At 49.0% G+C, this 20,166-nt stretch overlaps 1 protein-coding gene across 1 annotated transcript in view; it reads left to right on the top strand.

Annotated features, from left to right (window-relative positions):
- Window positions 1–20,166, top strand: part of Lgr6 (leucine rich repeat containing G protein-coupled receptor 6) — a 118,943-nt gene that overhangs the window by 12,210 nt on the left and 86,567 nt on the right. The window contains exons 2-3 of the mRNA XM_057770622.1: window positions 16,540–16,611; window positions 18,784–18,855. Of these exons, the coding sequence (XP_057626605.1) occupies window positions 16,540–16,611; window positions 18,784–18,855 (144 nt within the window). The remainder of the gene's footprint in view (window positions 1–16,539; window positions 16,612–18,783; window positions 18,856–20,166) is intronic.

Raw genomic sequence — 20,166 nt, forward strand, 5'->3', positions numbered from 1 at the left:
TAGTTTTTAAGAGATAGAATGTATGCAATTCACTTATTTTTATTATAGTATATTTTTATAATTGTTCTATTATAGTTTATTGTTAGTTGTTGTTGATAGTATATTACTACGCTTAGTTTATTAATAATTTGATAGTATCTTACTATGCTTAATTTATTAATAATGTAGAGGAGAAAATATTTATATAGCATGTAGGCTTTGATATTGAATGAGATCTTTGTTTTCAGTTTTTTAAATTGATTTTATTGAACTATACATTTTTCTGTGCTCCCGTCCCCTTTTCTCCCCTCCTCTTCAACCCTCTCCCATGGTCCCCATGCTCCCAATTTGCTCAGGAGATCTTGTTTTTTTCTACTTCCTGTGCAGAATAGATCCATGTATGTCTTTCTTAGGGTCCTCATTGTTGTCTAGGTTCTCTGGGATTGTGAATTATAGGCTTTATGTCTAAAAGCCACTTATGAGTGAGCAATATGATATTTGTTTTTCTGGGTTTGAGTTACCTTGTTCAATATGATGTTTTATAGATCCATCAATTTGCCTGCAAATTTCAAAATGTCATTATTTTTTTCAGCTGTGTAGTACTCCATTGTATAAATGCACCACATTTTCCTTATCAATTCTTCGGTTGAGGGGCAATTAGGTTGTTTCCAGGTTCTGGCTATGGCAAACAATGCTGCTATGAACATAGTTGAGCACATGTCCTTGTGGTATGATTGTTGTACGAGATCTTAGACACCTACAGGGGGGAATCTTGAAATAAATCCCCCTTGGATAAGGGGTACCACTGTGTAATAGACATTCCTAGTCCATGGGGGGAGGGAAGGTACCTCCTGAACTCCCAAATGTGGAAAGCCCTCCTACCTGGCTGTCCATCCTTGCTAGCTTACCCTGTTCTCCACTGGCCTTTTCCTGCTGCTGTGTTCTCTGCAGTGTGGAGGGATGAGGCACCTTCCTCTTATGTCTGTAGCTCCCCTGACCCTATAGGTCTATAGCATTGGGTTTGTTCTTTCCTCTAGCTGGAATCAGAGGCCCTAGCAGAGACCTGATCTCCTCAGGCCCAATTCCTGCAGGCAACAGCTCCTGACCCAGAATATAATAAAGAGGAATAAGGATGTAGGGAAGGTGTGGAGAGACAATTTAAGACAGCCAATGAGAGATGAGCTGTCAAGAGGATCCAGCCCCCATTCTCTTTGCGATATTCAGTGCCTGAGACTTGAAATCCCAGGGTTAGGACAGAGCATGAGTGTGCGTGCATGCGTGCATGCATGTGTGCATGTGTGTGCGTGTTCGTGTGTGTGCATGCTCACTCATGCTGACACCATGCCTACATGTTTGGAATGCAGATTCCTCCCCCACCTGCCCCACTTTCACCTGACGTACCAGCATGGGAGTGCAAGGATGCCATTCGTAGCCCAGGGTGTGCTAGTAGTGGAGCTGACATTGGGAAATAGCGGGTCAGCCTTCGGATGCCTGGTGCTGATCAACACATGGCCCTGGAGCCTCAGATGCACGGAGGGTAGAAAGTAAAGCTACAGAGGAGCATTTAGAATTTCTGGACCTGGGCTTGAGGAACCCTCCTGTGGCTCTGCTCTGGCCTCTGCAAGGCCTCTGACCTAGCTGGGATCTACAGGTGGGCAAAACAGGCCACTCAATACCACTCCACCACCACCACACACTTGCTTAGACATTTGACTTTGGGAATATGCTGGGAAGTTCTTCCTAGTATCCTCCCTTCCAGCTGCATTGGTGAGATGGGCTCTTTGTCTATGAGGAAGGTAACCTGGTATATAGGCACTTTCAGAGATGCCACACAATGGCCTAGGCATCCCCCAGGGTCTGCCTGCTGCAGAGGAGTTGGAGGACCTCTCTATATGCAAGACTTTGCTCACATCCCTGCAGCACACCTGCCATTGGGTGGGCTGCAACTGGGCGATGCCCTTACACAAGTGATAAAAAATAAAAAATGGTTGAAAAATATTAAAAAAATAAAAATATTTAAAAACTTGAAAAGAAAGTTTGAAGTCAAAGGAGTCAGAGACATGATACACCCGACGTCATGGTGATGTAAGAATAGGTGCTGAAGGAAGAGAGGGAAAATGCCAGGCTCTTACCCATCTAGTGTGAAATGGCTTAGAAAACTCCAGAAGCTACCTCCAGCAGTTTCTTTTTAAGACAGTGTCCCAGGCTGGACTCAGTGATCCTTCTGCTTCAGCCTCCCAGGTGCTGGGACTGCAGGTGGGTATCACCATGACCCTTGCACCCCATGTGTGTGCATGCACACTCATGCACGTGTGTATGCATGTGCACGTGTGTGTGTGTGAGTACTGAAGCCAGAGGCCTCTCTCAGGAGCTGGAGAGATGGCGCAGTTGGTAAAATGCTGGCTGTATAAACATGAGGATCTGAGTTTGGTCCTCAGCACCTACCCTTTTAAAATAGTCAAGTGTGATGACACTTATGATCTCAGTTTCGGGGAGGAAGGGACAAGGGCATTCCTGGATTTCTTGGACAGAGAGCCTAACCTAATTGGCAAGCCCAGGTCTCCGTGAGAGACCCTGTCTCTCCTAACTACTTGAGCTTAGGTGAGGCATCATTAGTTCATGACCGGGATTGTAAGGCAAGAGGCTGGTGGACACCACTGTTGAATTACTGCAAGGCCATGGTTAAGAAATAGGTTTGGACAAGAAGCTTGCACATCTGGGAGACTTTGGAGGTGGTCAGGAAAGCATCAGATTATTCCAGGTATGCAGAGTTGCCTGAGATAGAGTTACCTCCAGAAAACCCTCCCCAAACCCCAACTCTGGAGAAGACGCCCCTCTGCATCCTACATGATCCTGGGACCCTCACATGGACTCTTCCAGGTGTACTTGTCCGTTTCTCAAGCTAGGGTGAGAGTCCCAAAAAAACAGCCCTGGCCACCAGTGCACCAAAGGCATCCCCAGTGCAGGCACCAGCCTCACTGCGAGCGGTGGTTCAGCGGTATTGGTGGGGTGAATGAAGAGATAAACAAGCGAATGAATGGAAGATTGAATACATGGAGGGCCCGATGCCAGGAGCTACAGAGCCCAAACTGGCTCAGGCTGGAGCAGATGGACTTTCTGGAGAGACAGGGTGGGGATCGAGGGAGCTCTCTCCAGACAGGTGGTGGCACTAACCTGGCTCCACTGTGGGCAGAGCCTGAGGTGTGGCATCCGACCCAGACGGCTGCGGTGAGGACAGAGCCGCAGTGGGGAGTCTCTTAAGCTGCCAGCCAGCCAGCTCATGGCCAGGCTTGGGTTTCATTGGAGTGAGACATCTGTTCTATAAAGCCTTTCACTCGGAGGCTTTGGCCTTTCCTATTCATCCCCCGTATTTTTTATGTTTAAAGGAAGACTTCTTTTGAAAATTTCCACCCTGTTCTAAACAGGCTAAGATGAACAAAGACATGTCCCCACCCCAGGTTGGGTTGAGCAGAGGGTTCCCAGGACTCAAGGAGATGGGTGCTTGAATCCCAAGGGTGTGCCTGACCTTTGCAGTCTCTGAAGGATAAGTACGAACTGCATTCTGTGTTTAGAGAGACCCCAGGCTGGTAGGTCAGAAAATACCATCCTAAGCATTTAAACACCAGGCAGGAGATGTGCACAGGCCGGTCATGGGAGCACCCAGGGGATGTCCAGGGTGCGGCATTGGAAGGGAGGACTGTGTCTCATGTGGAATGCTGTAAGGGTCCAGGGAGGCGGATCTGATACCTGGGAGCCCTGGGAGGGAAATCAGGGGCTACTGATGCCCTTGGTCATGCCAGTGACTCCCAGCTGTTTATTAAGGATTATGTGCCAGAGTTTGTTTAAGGTACAAGGGCTACACAGAAAAGAAAGATGAAACTGAGACATCAAAAATAAACATTGCATTTCAGCTCAGCGAGCTAACACCTAAGAAGTACTCACACGTTACCATGGATATAGAGGGGATATATATCTGTCCCTGCCTGAAGTTTGTTGAAGACTTTTACTTCTTTTTATTTTTTAAAAGAGATTTATTTTTATTCCTGTGTATGTGTGTTTATACCACAGATGTGTAGGTACCTGGAGAGTCCAGAAGAGGGCATCTGATCCCCTGGAGCTGGAGTTACAGGGGGCTTTGAGACCCCTATGTGAGTGTTGGGAACTGAACTCAGGTTCTTTGTCTTCTGAAGAATAGCAAATGCTCTTGACAACTGAGCCATCTTTCCAGACCCTCCTGGAAGACTTTTATATTTTTAAGTTTTAAATTTTGTGTGCGTGCATGCTCATGTGTGCATGTGTGTGTGTCATTGGTATATATATGCACTTGGGTTACTTGTGCATGTAATGGCCAGAGGTCAGTGTAGGGCATCTCCTTCAATTCCTCACCACCTTGTTTAAAATTATTTGTTTATTTTATTTTGTGTGCATGAATGTTTTACTACATGTATGTTTGTGTAGCACATGTGTATCTGGTACCCAAAGAGTCCAAAAAAAGGAACTAAAATTGAGGATGGTAGGTAAGCTGCCACGTGGGTGTTGATATCTGAGCCCAGGTGCTTTGAAACAATACCAAGTACTTTTGACTGCTGAGCCATCTCTCCAGCCCCACCTTGTTTGTTCGTGTATGTATGTATGTAGTATGTATGTATGTGTGTATGTATGTGTGTATGTATGTATGCGTGTGTGTATGTATGTATGTGTGTCTGTATGTGTGTGTGTATGTGAGATAGGGTCTCTCGCTGGACCGAGGAACCTCTGGTCTTTGCTTCTCCACAGCTGGGGTCATAGATGCACCTGACTTTTTAATGTTGGGGACCCAAACCCAGGTCCTCATGTTTATGTGGCAAGCATTTTATCATCTGAGTCATCTCCCCAGCCCAATTTTGTGATTTTAGAGAGGATCTTCTGTAGCCCAAGCTACCTCAGATTCATTCTTTAGACAAAGATTACCTTACACCCCTGATTCTCCTGCCATTGAGTGCTGGCTTTACATATGTGTGCCACCATGCTTGGCTCAGAAAAAGTATTAAAAGCTAACTTTTAGATAGTTCACTGGTATGTGTTTGTCTAGCATGTTCAAGACCATGGGCTGCATCCTTAGTACTACAAAATAAGATACTCCTCTAGCTTTTAAGTTCAATACACACTGAAGAAAAGAGTACGTAGCATAGGTTGAGAGCTTGGCACATTTTTGCCGTGAATACACTGTGTAACCAGCACTCAGAGAAACAGAACATCACCATCTCTGTGCAAGACCTCGACTCCCATGCCCTTTTCTGGACACCATCTGCCCACAGGGGCAGCTAGGATGGTGATTTCAGTGTTGGCTTTAAGCTTTACGGAAAGGGGAGTTTTGTTGAATCTGGCTTCTTTCCCTCCCTGTGTTTGTGATTCCCGCCTAATGCTGCTCGTCTTCATTTGCTCAGTCTAATGGCTGCGTGGTATTCACACGGGCAAATAGAGCACAGTTTGTCCATTCTGCTGTGGATGGTGTTGGGCACTTCCCAGTTTGGGCTGTTATGACTATCGCTGCTAAGAGTCGTTCTGTGCGAATGTTTAATGAGCACACAGATGCATGTCTGTTGGTGAGATGCCCAGGATGGGAGTTGCTGGGTCAGAGTAGACCCAGGACGAGTCTCAGGAGGTGGGGTGACTATTGTAGATGGAAAGTATGAGATGGGTCACTGGCTTGGCCTGAGGGTTAGCAGAGGGGAGGACAGGAGGATCCCATGGTGAGGGGCGGTGTACACTGCCTCAGATCTGGTGGCTTAAAGCAGAAGTTAACCTCTATCAGCTCTGGAGCCAGAATCCCGTCACACCTCTGCTGGGGGACTTCTGCTTTCTTTTCTTTCTCTCTTTTTCCCCCCCTTTCTTTTTTCCTTCCTTTTTTATTTTGTTTTATTTTGTTTTTTCGAGACCAGGTATCTCTGTGTAACAGTAGCTCTGGCTGTCCTGGAACTCGCTTTGTAGACCAAGCTGGCCTCTAACACACAGACATCCATTTGCTTTCTGCCTCCCGAGAGCTGGATGGGATTAAATGCGTGTGCCACCACCACTGGGCTGAAGTTTTGCTTTTCTTGTGGGCACAAGACAATGTCACCTTGTCTTTTATTATTATTTATTTATTTGGCATGTGTTACCTTTGTATATTATGGACAAATATCAACAGATTCGAGACCTTCCGGAGGTTACAGGATAGATTTCTTTTCTCAAATCTGTCATTTCACTATACCTACAAAACTTGTTTTCCTAATAATATCATATTCACAGTTCCCAGGAAGCCATACAGTTGTAGTTTGTGAGTGTGTGTGTGTGAACTGTTTATCCACCACACTATCCCCATGCCCTCCTATATACCCACTTTAATCTCTCCCTTAGCAAGCCCTAGGTCTGGGCATTAATTGATGAGGAATTAGGCTCCCAGACCCAGCTTCCTCCATGAAGACCTCTCTGACTTTACCTTGGCCCACAGTTGTGAGAGTCCCCTACTGCCAGTTTTCTGAGCTTTGTCCACAGTAGATCGGCAGTGCCCTCAGATCCAGAGTCCTGAGGACCTGGAGTTGTCCTTTCTCCTTTTCATACCAGGCGCTCACACTTCCTGTGTACTCAAACAAGGGATTTACATGCCAGGACCTGAGAACAAAGACCTTGACCCCGGGTACCTTTCCATAGGGATCTGGTCCAGCTAAGGTGCTGAGCCTGGAGTAGCTCCCGGAGCCAGCGCTTCCTTTCTTATTTCCCCTTCTTTCCCCAAACCACCCTCACCCCCCTACCACCTCAGGTGGACCTGGCGGTTACCTGATCCGAGGACCCCTGAGGCTCCACACAGCCGGGAGTGGGGGAGGAGGGAGGGGCAGGGGCATGGAGTGAGCCCAGCCCTTTGCCTTTCCTTGGAGGAGGCTGGAAGACAGGAATGCCTTTGGCTGGGAGACCCTGGCCAGAGATCAGAAGATCAAAGGAAGAGAAGATCAGGGGCGAGGCAGGTGGCACCGCAGAGAGAAGCAGCAGCTGGTGCCTCCTAAGGGCAGGGCTGACCCAGAACGCCCTCCCCTGCCATCGCGCCATCTCTGCTCACTTTGCTGCGTTGCTTCTCTGGATGGAGGTGTTGGGGGTGAGGGGGTGAATGCTCCTGAAGGGAGGAATGCTCTGGTGAGCCGTGTTAATACCCTCATGCACCTGGATTCTACCACTTAAATCCCACAGCAGTTCACTCAGGAAGGACGATAATACTTTTCTTAGCCCCAGAAACCGAGGCACACAGAGGGTAAGTAACCTTGCGACCATCAAACCACTGTTCAGGGTCGGTGCCAGGCCACAAAGTGGCTCTCTGACAACAGAGTACTCCCTAATAGAAGGCCAAGAAACTAGTCCAGCTGCCGCGTGAGCTACTGGGGCTCAAGGCTGAGAAAGGCTTCTTGCTGGGTAGGAGTTTTGAACCTGGATCTTGCATCTAGTCTTTCTACATATGTGATGAACCAAATAGGTAAAGGGCTGAGGAAAAGGGTAGGCGAGAGGGGCGCCATGTATAGGGAAGGCCACGCAGGCAGAGGCAACAGAACAAGAGTGGATCAGCGTGGGCCGGATGGGCAAGAGTAGCGTACAGAAGGCCTCAGGGACTGGATGGAGCTCAGAGCACCCGAGCCGCCCGGCAGCAGGCGGGGCCACAGGGGCGGGGCCATAGGCGTGCTCTGCGCAGGTGGGTCTGGATGGGGGAGGGGGCGGGGGCGGGAAGGGCACCGAACTCCTGAAAGCTCCACGAGGTCCCGGGAAAGGAACCCCGAGATCTACGGTATGGGTGACACCCTCCTGGATGGCCTTGTATCCAGGTGCGCCTGGACATAGCAGAACGAAACCGCATGGGCTCGCGCAGCTGCGGCTGTGTGACCTGGAGGCCGCGTGGCATTGCCCAGTCTCCATCTCCTCCCGTACTGCGGAGAGAATGCTCATTCTTTTGTCCGTGAAAAAAACGGATCGAATTAAATGAGACCTAGAACGTGCCAGCGCTGTGGGTGGGAAGAGGGGAGGTGGACCGCAGGGGCAGCTGTCACCGGGCACTCCCGCCGAATCCAGACCCAGTTTGAACACCCCAGGCTGCCCTCCTGGGAGGAAGGAGGTGCCCTTTAATGCGTGTGAGACAGGCGGGCGGCTGGGCCGGCTTTCCAGGTGCAGCCAGGCCAAAGTTTCCCCCCACGCCCAACCCCCACTGAGTCCCGGATTGTCACTAGCCTGCCTTGGCTTCCCCTCCCACCAGTGAAAACGCTGGCACCCCTCTGATTACAGATGGGGGATACTCGATTTGTGTGAGCACAGCTAGGTCGGGACCATGGGGTGGGTTCCTTTCACCAGTCCTCCACCCAGACACACAGGGCTTGTGTCCCCCAGGAATAAAGACCTCATGACAGCCTCAGCTAAATAAACAGACAGAGCTGGGGGAGGGGGGGACGGCCGGACGACTCCACCCCTCGCTGCCGCTGCAACCATCCTAGTCCTTTTCACTCTGCTCAGCTCTAGTAGCGGAATCCCAGAATCCTGCGGTAGGGTGGAGGCGCAGGGATGGCCCTGGCAGTTCTTCCAGGAGGGCTGTCTGGGCCACGTTGATGTGGATTACTCTCTAAGGGGTTCCAGTATGGAAGGGCAGTTAGATTTTACACCCATGCAAAGCACCACAGGACAGAGACCTGATGGACTCGTGGCTGGGGCTAGAAGAGGAGTTGGCGAGTTGCAGGAAACCAAGGTTTACAGGACCCAGTGGGTAATTCCTCAGATGCACGGCCATGCATGTTGTGGGGCTAGAAAGAGCCCCAGTGGTTAAGAGTGCTTGCTGCTCTTGCAGAGGACCTGAGTTCAGTACCCAGCCCCCCTCCACCACCACTGTGTGTCTCATAACTACCATAACATCCTTCCCTTGACCTCTGAGAGCACCTGAGCAAGCACCCCCTCCTGGAACACTCACCCACGCATAGATGCACACATATAAATAAAAATAAAACGTAAAAAAAAAGAGAGAGAGAGAAGGGAAATGGACCTTGAAGCTGGTGTGTGTGTGTGTGTGTGTGTGTGTGTGTGTGTGTGTGTGTGTGTGTGGCAAGGACAGAGAATTGGGACCTGTGGTGGAACTCCCAGACTGTTTGGGGAGAGCAGCCACAGGAATGTGCCACCAGAGGCTAGGAGATGACAGCTCCTAATCAAGGACAGGATCCTGTGGCCTGACCATGTGACTTAAGCCTCAGGGGCCAGACTCAAAAAGCTACAGGGATTAGTCTGAGAGGGCCCTATGACTCTAAAGTCCCAGTCTAAGGGCTTGTCACTTAGGCTTTAATTGTCCACTCTGTTGTCATTGTCTTCCATAGACTTGGTTCTTTAAGGTCAGGGAACACACATTGTTAGACTTTGTGGTTTCATCACTGAGCCGGGTGCCTGCATGTTGCAGCCACTTATAAATGCTTACTGAGAAGACACGAACTGCACGGTTAAGCCACTGGACTAGCGCTTTGGGGCGGTGGGGATAGGCAGCGATGCGCACAGGTCATGTGTGTTGGTTTTCCATGCACCAGGCCTTGCCTAAGCTCTCACTGTTGAGGACGGTGAGACAGAGACGGGTGACATAACTTACACAAAGGGTCAGGAAGAGGTTGGTCTATTGCAGGAGCAGTGTCATTGCTGACCCATGGAATGACGAATGATGAGGAGCTGGTCTAGGTCTGGCGAGGAAGCAGGAGCCAAGAGGGGCAGCACACTGTGCAAACCTTGGACCACGCTATGCTCCTAAGGATGGTCATCTGTTAGAGAACCACTAGGAGCAGCTCCGTCTGCCTCTCTAAGAGTCATAGCAAAGGGCCAAGGGGCAGGAGTCACACCTTGCAATTGACTTTCTGTGTCACTTTTGTCTGGAACCTGAGGCTCTGTAAATGGCCCTCGCTTAGCAGCCTCACACAGCAGTGTTGGGATGGCTCAGCTGGGAAGGGTCTGGCTCCTCCCAAAGAGGTTACCCCATGGCACTGAGGGTTAGGAGCGGCCACAATCTGCTCTTTACTCTTCTCAGGTGCCCAGGCCCCCAGATGGCTGCTGCTGCTACGTGATATTTCTTTCCTGATACTGCCACGTAGCCCAGGCTGTGCTAGAACTCATTCTGTAGTTCAGGCTAACCTCAAACTCCCAGTCCTTTTCTTTCAGACTCCCAAGTGCTGAAATTATAGGAGTGCCCTACCCTGTCTGGCAGAAAAACAAAACAAAACAAACACCCTTTCCATAAGAAAAAAGGGGATGCTGGCTATGGTGAGGCAATTTCGTGAGAAGGATCCTCTCCAGGTCTTTTCTCTCTTCGGCTTCCTGTCTGTGCCTCCAGACTTTGAGGGGACCCACAGAGGTGCTGGTGATGTGACATTCTCCAAGTTCCATGGTCTTTTAACCACAGTCACGAAGTTGTGTGTGCGTGCGTGCACGCATGTGTTTCTATCCTACCTGAAGTTTAGTAATGTCCCCTCCCCTTGCCTTTATCCTGGCCCCACCTTAATTAATTGGGCCACCCGCTGATGCTTTGAGTTTCCAGCCTCTCCCTGGTACAATCTGACTTGCACAAATGTCTCCTTTTCTTGGCAGCCTCTTCACAAATATCCCAAGCCCCTGCTAACCCTTCAGCCTCTCCTTTCTGCTCCATGCCCCCTCTGGGTTCCCCCCTCAAAAACCCTCCTGCCACTTTTAGGCAGACTGGGAGACATTCTGTCACCAAAGGGGGAGCCAAGAAATGACAAAGCCAAGAAAATAGGTTTTTTTTAAAATTTTTTTTTATTTAAAACATAGCATTGTTCTCACGTAGGATTTTGTGCAAAGCCCAAGAGAACGGTCTGTGCTGTTATGTGGATAGAGACACACTTTTCCAAGGGAAGCAACATCTGTGTTGCAAATTTCTGAAAACTGCAAAATTCCAAGAGAATTTGGTGTCGTCTTATGTGTTTGGGAGTTCAAAGAAGATAGTGTCCACGCCCTCTCCAGTAGAAGGTGTCATCTCAGGAAGCAGACTACATGCAGGAGGCCACAGTGAAAAGCCGGAGGTCTTTCTGGGTTTAGACCTCTTTGGGGTGCTGCAGTAACCTGCAGGTTCCTCTCCAGTTCTGTTTTTGCCTACCAAATGGAGGCAGTGTCGGCAAGGTATCTGCCACAGAGGGGGCTCTGCAGACACGTGAAGTGCTGTTTTTAGTCTTAACTTATTGTGTTAATTATTGATTCATTCTGGTGCTGCAGATGGATCCCAAGTCCTTTAGCATCTTAGGCGGGTGTGCTACCCAGCCTTATATGCTGGTGCCCACCTCTAATCTAAGCACACCAGAGACCAAAGCAGGAAGATGGCAAGTTCAAGACCAGTGTGGTCACTTACCAAAACCCTGTTCTCCAGAAAAAGTATGTAATAATATGTGTATTATATATGTAATAATATGTGTATTAATAACTATAATTCAGTCAAATAACTATGATATTACTAAGGGTGTATTCATTAAGCACTGTTTCACATTGTTAACATTGATAGCTTCCTATCATGACTCTTGTCAGGTGAGTATTAACACTATTGCTATCCCATTTTATAGGCGAGAGAATGGAAGCTTAGAGGTAGAAAGTGGCAGGGCCACACACTCAGTGTGCTGAGGCAAGGCTGAAGGCAGCTGTGAGGTTTAGCACATGCTCACTGAGTGGGGGCACGAAGAACCACAGGGGCAGCATCGCCAAGCTCTGCCACTAAAGAGGTAACCAACTATGGGACAAAGTCATGGCAGGGGATGGGTTCTCACCACACTAAGGGCCCCTTTCTCAAGGACAGAGTCTGTTTCTCTTTCTCTCGTTCTGTATCTCTCTCTCTCTCTCTCCCTCTCTCTCTCTCTCTCTCTCTCTCTCTCTCTCTCTCTCTCTCTCTCTCACACACACACACACACACACACACTCACACACACACACCTTGGCTGAGGAGGAGAGGCTATGTACATTAATTTGACTGTGGTAGTTATTCACAGTGCAAATGTGTACCAAATCAGCAAGTTGTATACCTTAAATATATACAATAAAAATAATCCAACATAGCTAACAGTAGAGATAGCCGGAGTCCTTAGCCCAGGAGGTAGAACAATGACTCTGTGTCACCAGCCTCTTCTCCATTGTGGGGTGTCCTTTCACCTACACCCCAGCAGAATCCACAGCTTGTCTGCCACTGGAGTTTCCTCTCATAGGGGAAACTCAAACAGACCAGTTTCCATGCGTCCTTGGGTCTCAGCCAGATCCTAGAGGAGCGTCTCCAGTGCCCACCCCCTCCAGCATGGTTCTGCTGCTCTGGGCCCCTCAGTTTCCTAGCATCCTCCCTCTTATCAAACCTGTTCCCTGTCTCCATGGTGACACCGCTTCACCCAGCTTCCTTGGGTGGTCTGGTTGCCTCACAGGGCAAAACTCTGAGAACATTTTCCTAATGTGCAGCCAGAAGCTTCCACTTCCTGTGCCCAGGGCTACCCCTCTCTTAGGGACACACCCTTCACTCCAGCAGCCTCTCCCGTAAATACCCTCCCCAGCCCTCGGGCCACACCATGCTGTGTCCAGCTGAGAGGACACATGGCCCCTCTGGGCATCCCAAGGCCTACTGGGAAGAAAGTTTCAGAGTGAGACTGTTAGCTGCTCTCCACACCCTCTTGGCTGTCAGTGACAGCAGTTGTGGGCTAAGCGCAAAGTGAAAATTTGGTGTCCAAAAATTAAGGATTTCAGGATGACTATAGCAGGTAATTAAGCCTGGGTTTTCCAGAGTATGGGGTCTTATGCAACTGAATAGGCCTACACCCTGAACAGAGCCCTGGAGAGCTGTGCGTATGAGTGTGTGTGTTGTAATATATGTGTATAATGTATGTGTGTTGTGTGTGCGACATTGTGTGAGTATGATATGTATGTGTGTATGGTCTATGTATGCGTTTTGTATATGGTATGGTGTGTATATTATATGTGTGCATGTGGTGTAGTATGTGGTGATATGGTGTGTGTCATACGTGGAGTGTGTAATATGTGGCATATACATATAGTGTGTAGTGTGTACACTGTATAGTGTGTGGGGTGTATAATATATGGTGTGTATAGTGTAGTACGTGCTGTGTGTAATATAGTGTATGTGGTATATGGTGTGTACAGGGTAGTATGTGTGCTATATGTGGTAAATAGTATGTGTAATGTAGTGTGTGTGGTGTGTGTAATGTAGGGTGTGTGGTGCGGGGGGTGTAGCAGTGTTTGTGGGTGTGGCATAGTGTACATGTGATGTATGGTGTTTCTACTGTGTGATGTGTGTTCATAGGGTGATGCTCATAGGTGATCGTGTTCACAGTGGTACAGCAGCACCTGTGTTTAGGTTTGCGTATCCAGTTCAGCCGCAGATTAGCTAGATCCCAAAACGGTATCACTGGACACCAGGTCTACACGGTCAGGAGACAGACCGAAGGGTGAGCAGAGGCAGGAGAAAGAGTCAGGCTTGTCCAAGGTCACAGGGCCAAAGAAAGTCTTCCCAACATCCAGGGAAAGACCTGGGGAAACTGCTTTCTTCTCAGAAAGGGCCTTTGCCTTCCTGATAGGCAGAGATCCCGGGATACTTTGTAATACTGTAAATAACCATAGCGCCAACATGCAAACTGGTGAGTGGAAGAAGTACCTGCCTGTGGGTCACATGGATGTCCAGGACTCTGAAAGGCAACACAGGAAGGCACATTCAGACACTCACATATCTCAGAAGCATGTGGACATGCCAACACAGCCACAACTAAACCTCCAGCACCCAAGGGTCCGGGCGTCCTCCAATTTCCCAAATGTCCAGACATGATGGAAATGTCAGAGCTGAGTCCTCTGGGTTGCACAGCTGGTCTCCTAGGACAGCCATGGGTCAGAGCTACAGACTTGACAGGACAGCCTCTGTGCTGGGAGTGTCTGCCTGTCATTCCCTTTGTTCCCTGAAGGGTCTGGCACCATCCTTTTGCACTATGGTATCAGTGTGGAGGATGTGGCCTTTGGATTCTCTGCTTGGCCTCCCTTCTCCAATCCTTGCGTTCCTTTGCCTTCCCCTTCTCCTGGCCTAGCCTCATCCCTCTCTCTCTTGTGAGAGCAGGGCTGAAAGGGACTCCCCCACCAGACATCATTTGAAATCCACCCTCCAGTCCCACCCGGCACCTCTACAGCAGCTGGGCTGGTAGACAAGCTGGGTGCTTGTCTGGGGCAGGATGTGGGGAGGTGAGGGTGGAGGTGGGTGCAGCCCCCTCCTCCCCAGGGGAGAACAATGAAGCCGCTGGCCTTGGTGGTGAGGTGGAGGGAGTGGGTGGGGGGCATGGAGCTGCATCAGAGCCTCTGAGTGCGGCCCCTGGGGGGACAGCTGAGTGATGAGCCCTGAGTCACATGCCCTGTGTGCTCCTTGAACTCCCGCTCCCCTGCCTGTCAGGACACATCCAGAAATGCACAGGGTAAATATTTAGAGGTAATCGTGTTTTTTTTTTTTTTTTTTTTTTTGGCATCTCGCACCTCCTCCTTCCTGAGGATGAGCCAGGTCTGGGATTCGAGAGAGAGGAATCCAGGTAGACTCAAGACTGTAGCCTGGGCCTCTGTGAACATTGCCTCTGTGGTGTCATGCGGGTTGAACCCAGGCTGACATCCGCCAAGTATCCCTCTTCGTTTCTCTGGCCCTGTCTTCACTGTGACCGGTGTGCCAGCTGCAGTCTCAGCTGAGCCGGTTCTAGCCCCACAGGGCAGCAGGCGGCCCCTCCATTTCCACAGGAGAGTGGGGAGGGAGGACAGACAAGAGCAGCCCGTGCTGTGCATGCCAGTTTTCTTGGCTTTACCCTGCGTGCAATGTCCTCCTTCCTTGGAAGACATGGAGCCAGCGCCCGAACTTTATCAAAGATAAAACATTTGAGACTAAACAGTCTTTTTATAGCCTAGAGCTGGGCTTTCTGGACACATGTTTCCCACCATTCCCAGCCTGCCTCTCTGAGCAGGAAATCAAACATGTTTCTGGTCACACGGAAGCGGGAAGGTTTGAGGGTGACTTGTACTCCCAGGCAAAGGGGAAAGCTGCAGGAAGACCTGCGCTGCTCTGTGATGTGGCCCCACCTGTGCAGCCCGGGGGAGCGGCACAGAAGCAAGAATCAGCTGCTAGGGGTTTGGGACGGGATGGAGCCCAAATGTGTCAGGCATGTGCCTGCAACCTCAGGCACTGCTGCTTACTGGGGCACACACATAAGAAGCTGTTAACCTTGGGCAGCACCCACAAACCCAGCCATTGGCTCTCCACTTACAGGTCTGTAGAGCTGAGGTTCCTGCACATATACCAAGGGGAAGGTGGAGGGAGGAGGGAAAATAGCTATTAAGTTTGTACTATTTACCCCGCAGTCTGTAAACATTAACACACTTAATCCTCACAAAGACCTTACTTATTTAATTTGTTTTTTTAAGGGATGAGGAAATGGAGGATTGTAGTGGTCAAGATTGGTATCTAGAGGAGACATTTGATTTGGGGATTTCTGACTCCACTTAATTCTCTTTTATTTATTTTTTAATTTACTTTTTAAATTTTAAAAGTTTAACTTTTTAAATTTTGTGGGCATTGGGAGGTGGGGAGTGTCTGGGGATCATAGAATTAAGCTTGGGAGTTGGTTCCCTCCTTCCACCATGTGGATTCCCAAGGGATGAGCCTGGGTTGTCAGCCTTGGCAGCAGGTCCCCTTACCAACAGAGACAGGTAGCTAGCCCCTTTTTGTTTTCCTGAATGTAATTTTTTGCTCTCCCGGGATTATGGTAAGGGTTAATGGGATTATTTGGATAAAGGCTAGTCAGTGCCTGGTATTAAGCTGGGTCTTCAGTAATGTTGATGTAATCACAGTGATGGTTTTGTGCGGGGGCATCTTAGGGAATAGTAACACAAGTTCTTCTGGATAATAAAGGCAATTTAGGATGATTTAGAGGGTGTATGCACATAGAGACGAGCTCTGCACATCCAGCTACTCAGGTACCTACGCATCTTCTGGGAAGTGCCAAGAGGTCTAGGGAAGCAGAGCCAGGAGGGAGGAGGTGGGCAGAGACCTCAGCAGGCAGTGAACCCCACCACTACTGAACAGTACATCACACATGGCTGGGGAAGAATCCGGGTCCAGGAATCTTAGAGTCTGCAGCATGGGTAGGGACCCCGAGTCTAAGAGTGAAGACTTTGTTTATGCTAGGGACCCTGCCTTCCTGATCTGAAATTCTATGCTCCTTTTTTAACCCCCCGGCTCCTCCCTTAACGGGGAGTTGGGTTTACTGGCTAACCATAGCTAGTCTCCGGAGAACCTGCGGAAGGAAGCATGAAAATCAGAGGGGCAGTGAGAAGAGACCAGAAACTGACTACTTTTTGGCTCCTGGAGTTGCATGTGGCTGCTGTTGCCAGACAGCCTGTGGGGTCAGGATGGCATAGAGGGAAGGTGGAGGAACAGAGGGAAGCCCTGGGGTCCCCCAAACAGGCCTGGAGCTGAACATCACAGCTGGTACAGGCAATACTCAGTCTCCTTCCCATTTTCTCTCCACTCAGAGACCTCAGTATGAACAACCTCACGGAGCTTCAGCCCGGACTCTTCCGCCACCTGCGCTTCCTGGAGGAGCTGTGAGTTGATGGTTGGGTGGGAGTGGGATGTGGGTGGGGTGGGGGGTGCGTGGGTGGAGGAACTCTCTGGTCAGCAGTTGTAGGGACCAGGGCTCCCCAGAGCAAGGAGGAGCTCAAGGGAGAAAGTGGAGCTTGGGGAACAGGTATTGAGTTAAGACCGCTACGTGGGGGACTCCCAAGAGGACCTGTGTCAAGCCTTGCGGCGCCAGAGTCTGATTCAAAGCTCTCTGGAGTTCTTTCTCCTGTACTATTCCCACCCCCCAGAGACAGGGTCTCACTGTATAGCTCAGGGTGGCCTGAATTTCACTACTGTAGCTCAGACTGGTCTTGAACTTGCCATTATCCTGCCTTAGGCTCCTGAGGACTGAATTTCCTGCCTTAGGCTCCTATAGGCATGAGTCACCATACCCAGCATAGCTTTTCCCTCTTTTAATAATTTTTTTTCAATTTTATGTGTATGGGTTCATGTATGTCTTGTGTACCACATACATGCCTGTTGCCCAGGAGACAGAAGAGGACATCAGATCCCTTAAAACTGAAGTTACAGATGGTTGTGTGAGCTGCCATGTGGGTGCTGGGAAGACCATGCAGTGTTCTTTACCACTGAACCATCTCTCCGGGCCCTAGCTTTCACTCATGACCCTACCTTTCCCAGGAAATCATCCCTAATACCAAGCTGTCTCCACGGGAGGCAATTCTCTGGGTGGATGGGGCAAGTGGTGGGCAGGCAAGCCAGTTTTTCAAGGCAGCAGAGGCCATGCTGAGGTGGCTGTGGCACAGCTTGGAAGAGATGCAAAGGAAAGATAAGGTCATTTGGTGAGGGAGACTTTCCGTCTCCCACTCTGAGAAGGGGCTGGACCTGTGTTAAAGGCCCTACCTATAGGAGCAATCTGCCACCTAGGCCCAAGTGTGCAGACCCAAGTGTCTCCTTTTAAAGCAACAAATATCAAATAAAGACTACAGGCAGAGTCCCCCTCAACGGTGGAGACTCTGGGCCTCGGGGACACTAGCTGTTACGGAGGTATATCCTCACCATGGGTTAACACTTTTAACACAGGCTTCTAAAGTGGGGGTGGTGATACATGCCTCCAGTTCTAGCACAGGGGAGGCTGAGACAGAGGATTGTGAATACTAGGTTATCCTAGACTGCCTAGTGAGGCTCTGTCTAAAAACAACAACAAAAACCCAGACAACAACAAAACACACACACAAACCAAACTACAGTTTCCTTATTTGAAATTTGAGGGTTAATACAGGTTGAGTGTTCTCAATCCAAAAATCTGAAATCTGGAATTTTTTTGAGATGGGCTCTCATTATGTTGCCCAGGCTAGACTAGAATACTAAATGTAGCCAAGGCTGGCTTTGAATTCATAATCTTCCTGCCTCAGTACTTGGATTACAGGTGTGTACTACCATACCTAAATTTAAAATCTGAAACTTTTTCTGCACTGATAGGTCACCACAGTGGGCAGCTCTGCATCTGACCTCATGTGGCATGTTTGAATCAAATGCACAGCCTGAAATTATTGTAGGAGTCAAGGATTGCAGTTTAGTGTTGAGGTAATAACTCATCATGTTTGAGGTACCAGCCTTCATCTTTAGCATCCTGCCCCCTCCAAACAAGACAATATTGCAAAAAAAACTACCTTCAGGCTCCATGTTTATAAAACAATCACATTTTGGTTTAGTTGGTGAGATGCTCAGGGAGTAATGGCACTTACCACCAAGCCAGACAACCTAAGTTCGGTCCGCAGAGACCACATGGCGGATGGAAAGAACCTTAGGTCCTCATTTGACTAGCGCATGTGGGTCAGGGCGCATCCCTACCCACAGACACACACACACCAAATAAATAAATGTAAAATCAAGTGGATTTCTGTTTAAACTTGGACTCATACTCTAGACAGTTCATTATCTAGATGCAAATATTTGGAAATCTGAAAGACTCTCAGCACCAAACACGCCTGACTCCGAGCATTTCAAACAGGGGACACTCACTGTACCCTGCACTTCCCAGGATTAGCTGTGAAACTGGAGCTCATGCCTGTGAGGTGTACAGTGAACTGCAGGGCTCAGTAAATGGCACGCACTGCCACCATTCTCCTGTACGCTTGGCTCACCCCCTTTGCGGGTTACCTGGCAACACCCCTGACCTCTGTCTTTGGTTCCAGGCGGCTCTCTGGGAACCATCTCTCACACATCCCGGGACAGGCGTTCTCCGGCCTCCACAGCCTGAAGATTCTGTAAGTAGAGGCTAACCCTTTTCACTCGATGCATGGCACCGAGGATGGCGGTCGGGGGTTTCGTCACTCTCCAGTCTGGCTTTGCTCCTCGTTTCCTTGTCTCCACTTTTCATTCCACTTGTTATTTTCATTTCTTTGCTTCCCTCATCTGATTTGTAAACAAGATTAAGAGGAGCCCCAAGTGCCTGGCAGGCCTTCGGGGAGGAGGCGTCTTTGTTTATGAATGGTGATCACGGTAGTTTCAGTTGAGGTTTGTTTTATCTTTTATCATTTATTTATGTGTGTGTGTGTGTGTGTGGTGTCACATGAATGTGGAGGCCTGAGGACAACTTCGGAGTTGATTCTCTCCTTCTACCATGTGGGTCCCAAGGACAGAACTCAGCCATCAGGCCTGGCACCGTGCTCACTGAGCCACCTCACTGGTCCTTTGCTTCAATTTTGAGGACTGGGGATATAGTTCAGTTGGTCGAGTGTTTGCTTAACGTCAGTGAGGTTCTGGGTTAGGTCTCCAGCACTGTAGAAATCAGGCATGATAGTGCATGCCTGTAATCCCAGAACTCAGGATGAGCAGGAAGTCCAGGGGGCCAGGCTGCTTTGTCGTTGAAGTGCTTGCCATGCCAGAATGCAGACTTGAGTTGAAGCCCTAGAACCCTCCTAAAAAGCCAAGTGTGATGGCTGGTGATTATGATCCCAGGCCGAGACAGGAGGACAATCCCCACCCCTCCGGGGCTAGTAGCCCACTTAACTTCATTGGCGAACCCCAGGTCCTAGTGAGAGACCTTGTTCAAAAAAACCAAACCAAACAATACAAAACCAAACCAAACCAAACCAAAACAAAACAAAACAAAAAACTCAAAAAAAAAAAAAAATAGAAGAAAGAAAGAAAAAAGCAAGGTGGTGGTTCCTGAAGAATGACATCTGCCGTCTTCCATCTCTGTGTGCGCACAAAGCCATACACGTGCATCTGCTCAGCCATGAACAGCTTGAACAGGTGTATGCAAGTTCAAGGCCATTCTCAGCTATATAGTTTTAAAACTATTTTTAAACCCAGTACTTTTTAGTTCAGTTCAGTTTTGTTTTGTTTAAGTTAGTATACACAATAATGGGCCTTATTTTTGCTTTTCTGTGTGTAAATTCATGTAAACTTCCCGACTAAAGTTCTGCCTTGTGACACGCTCAGGCGGGAAAGCAGGGTACACTATGAGGTTTTCGTCTATACACGTCATACTTGGCTCATGTCTCCTTCCCCACTACTCTTCCCATCCTTCAGTTTTTGATTGACTTTATTTTGTTCTGTGTTTTTTGGGACAG

The sequence above is a fragment of the Chionomys nivalis genome, chromosome 5 (assembly GCF_950005125.1).
Source record: "Chionomys nivalis chromosome 5, mChiNiv1.1, whole genome shotgun sequence".
Classification (NCBI taxonomy): domain Eukaryota; kingdom Metazoa; phylum Chordata; class Mammalia; order Rodentia; family Cricetidae; genus Chionomys; species Chionomys nivalis.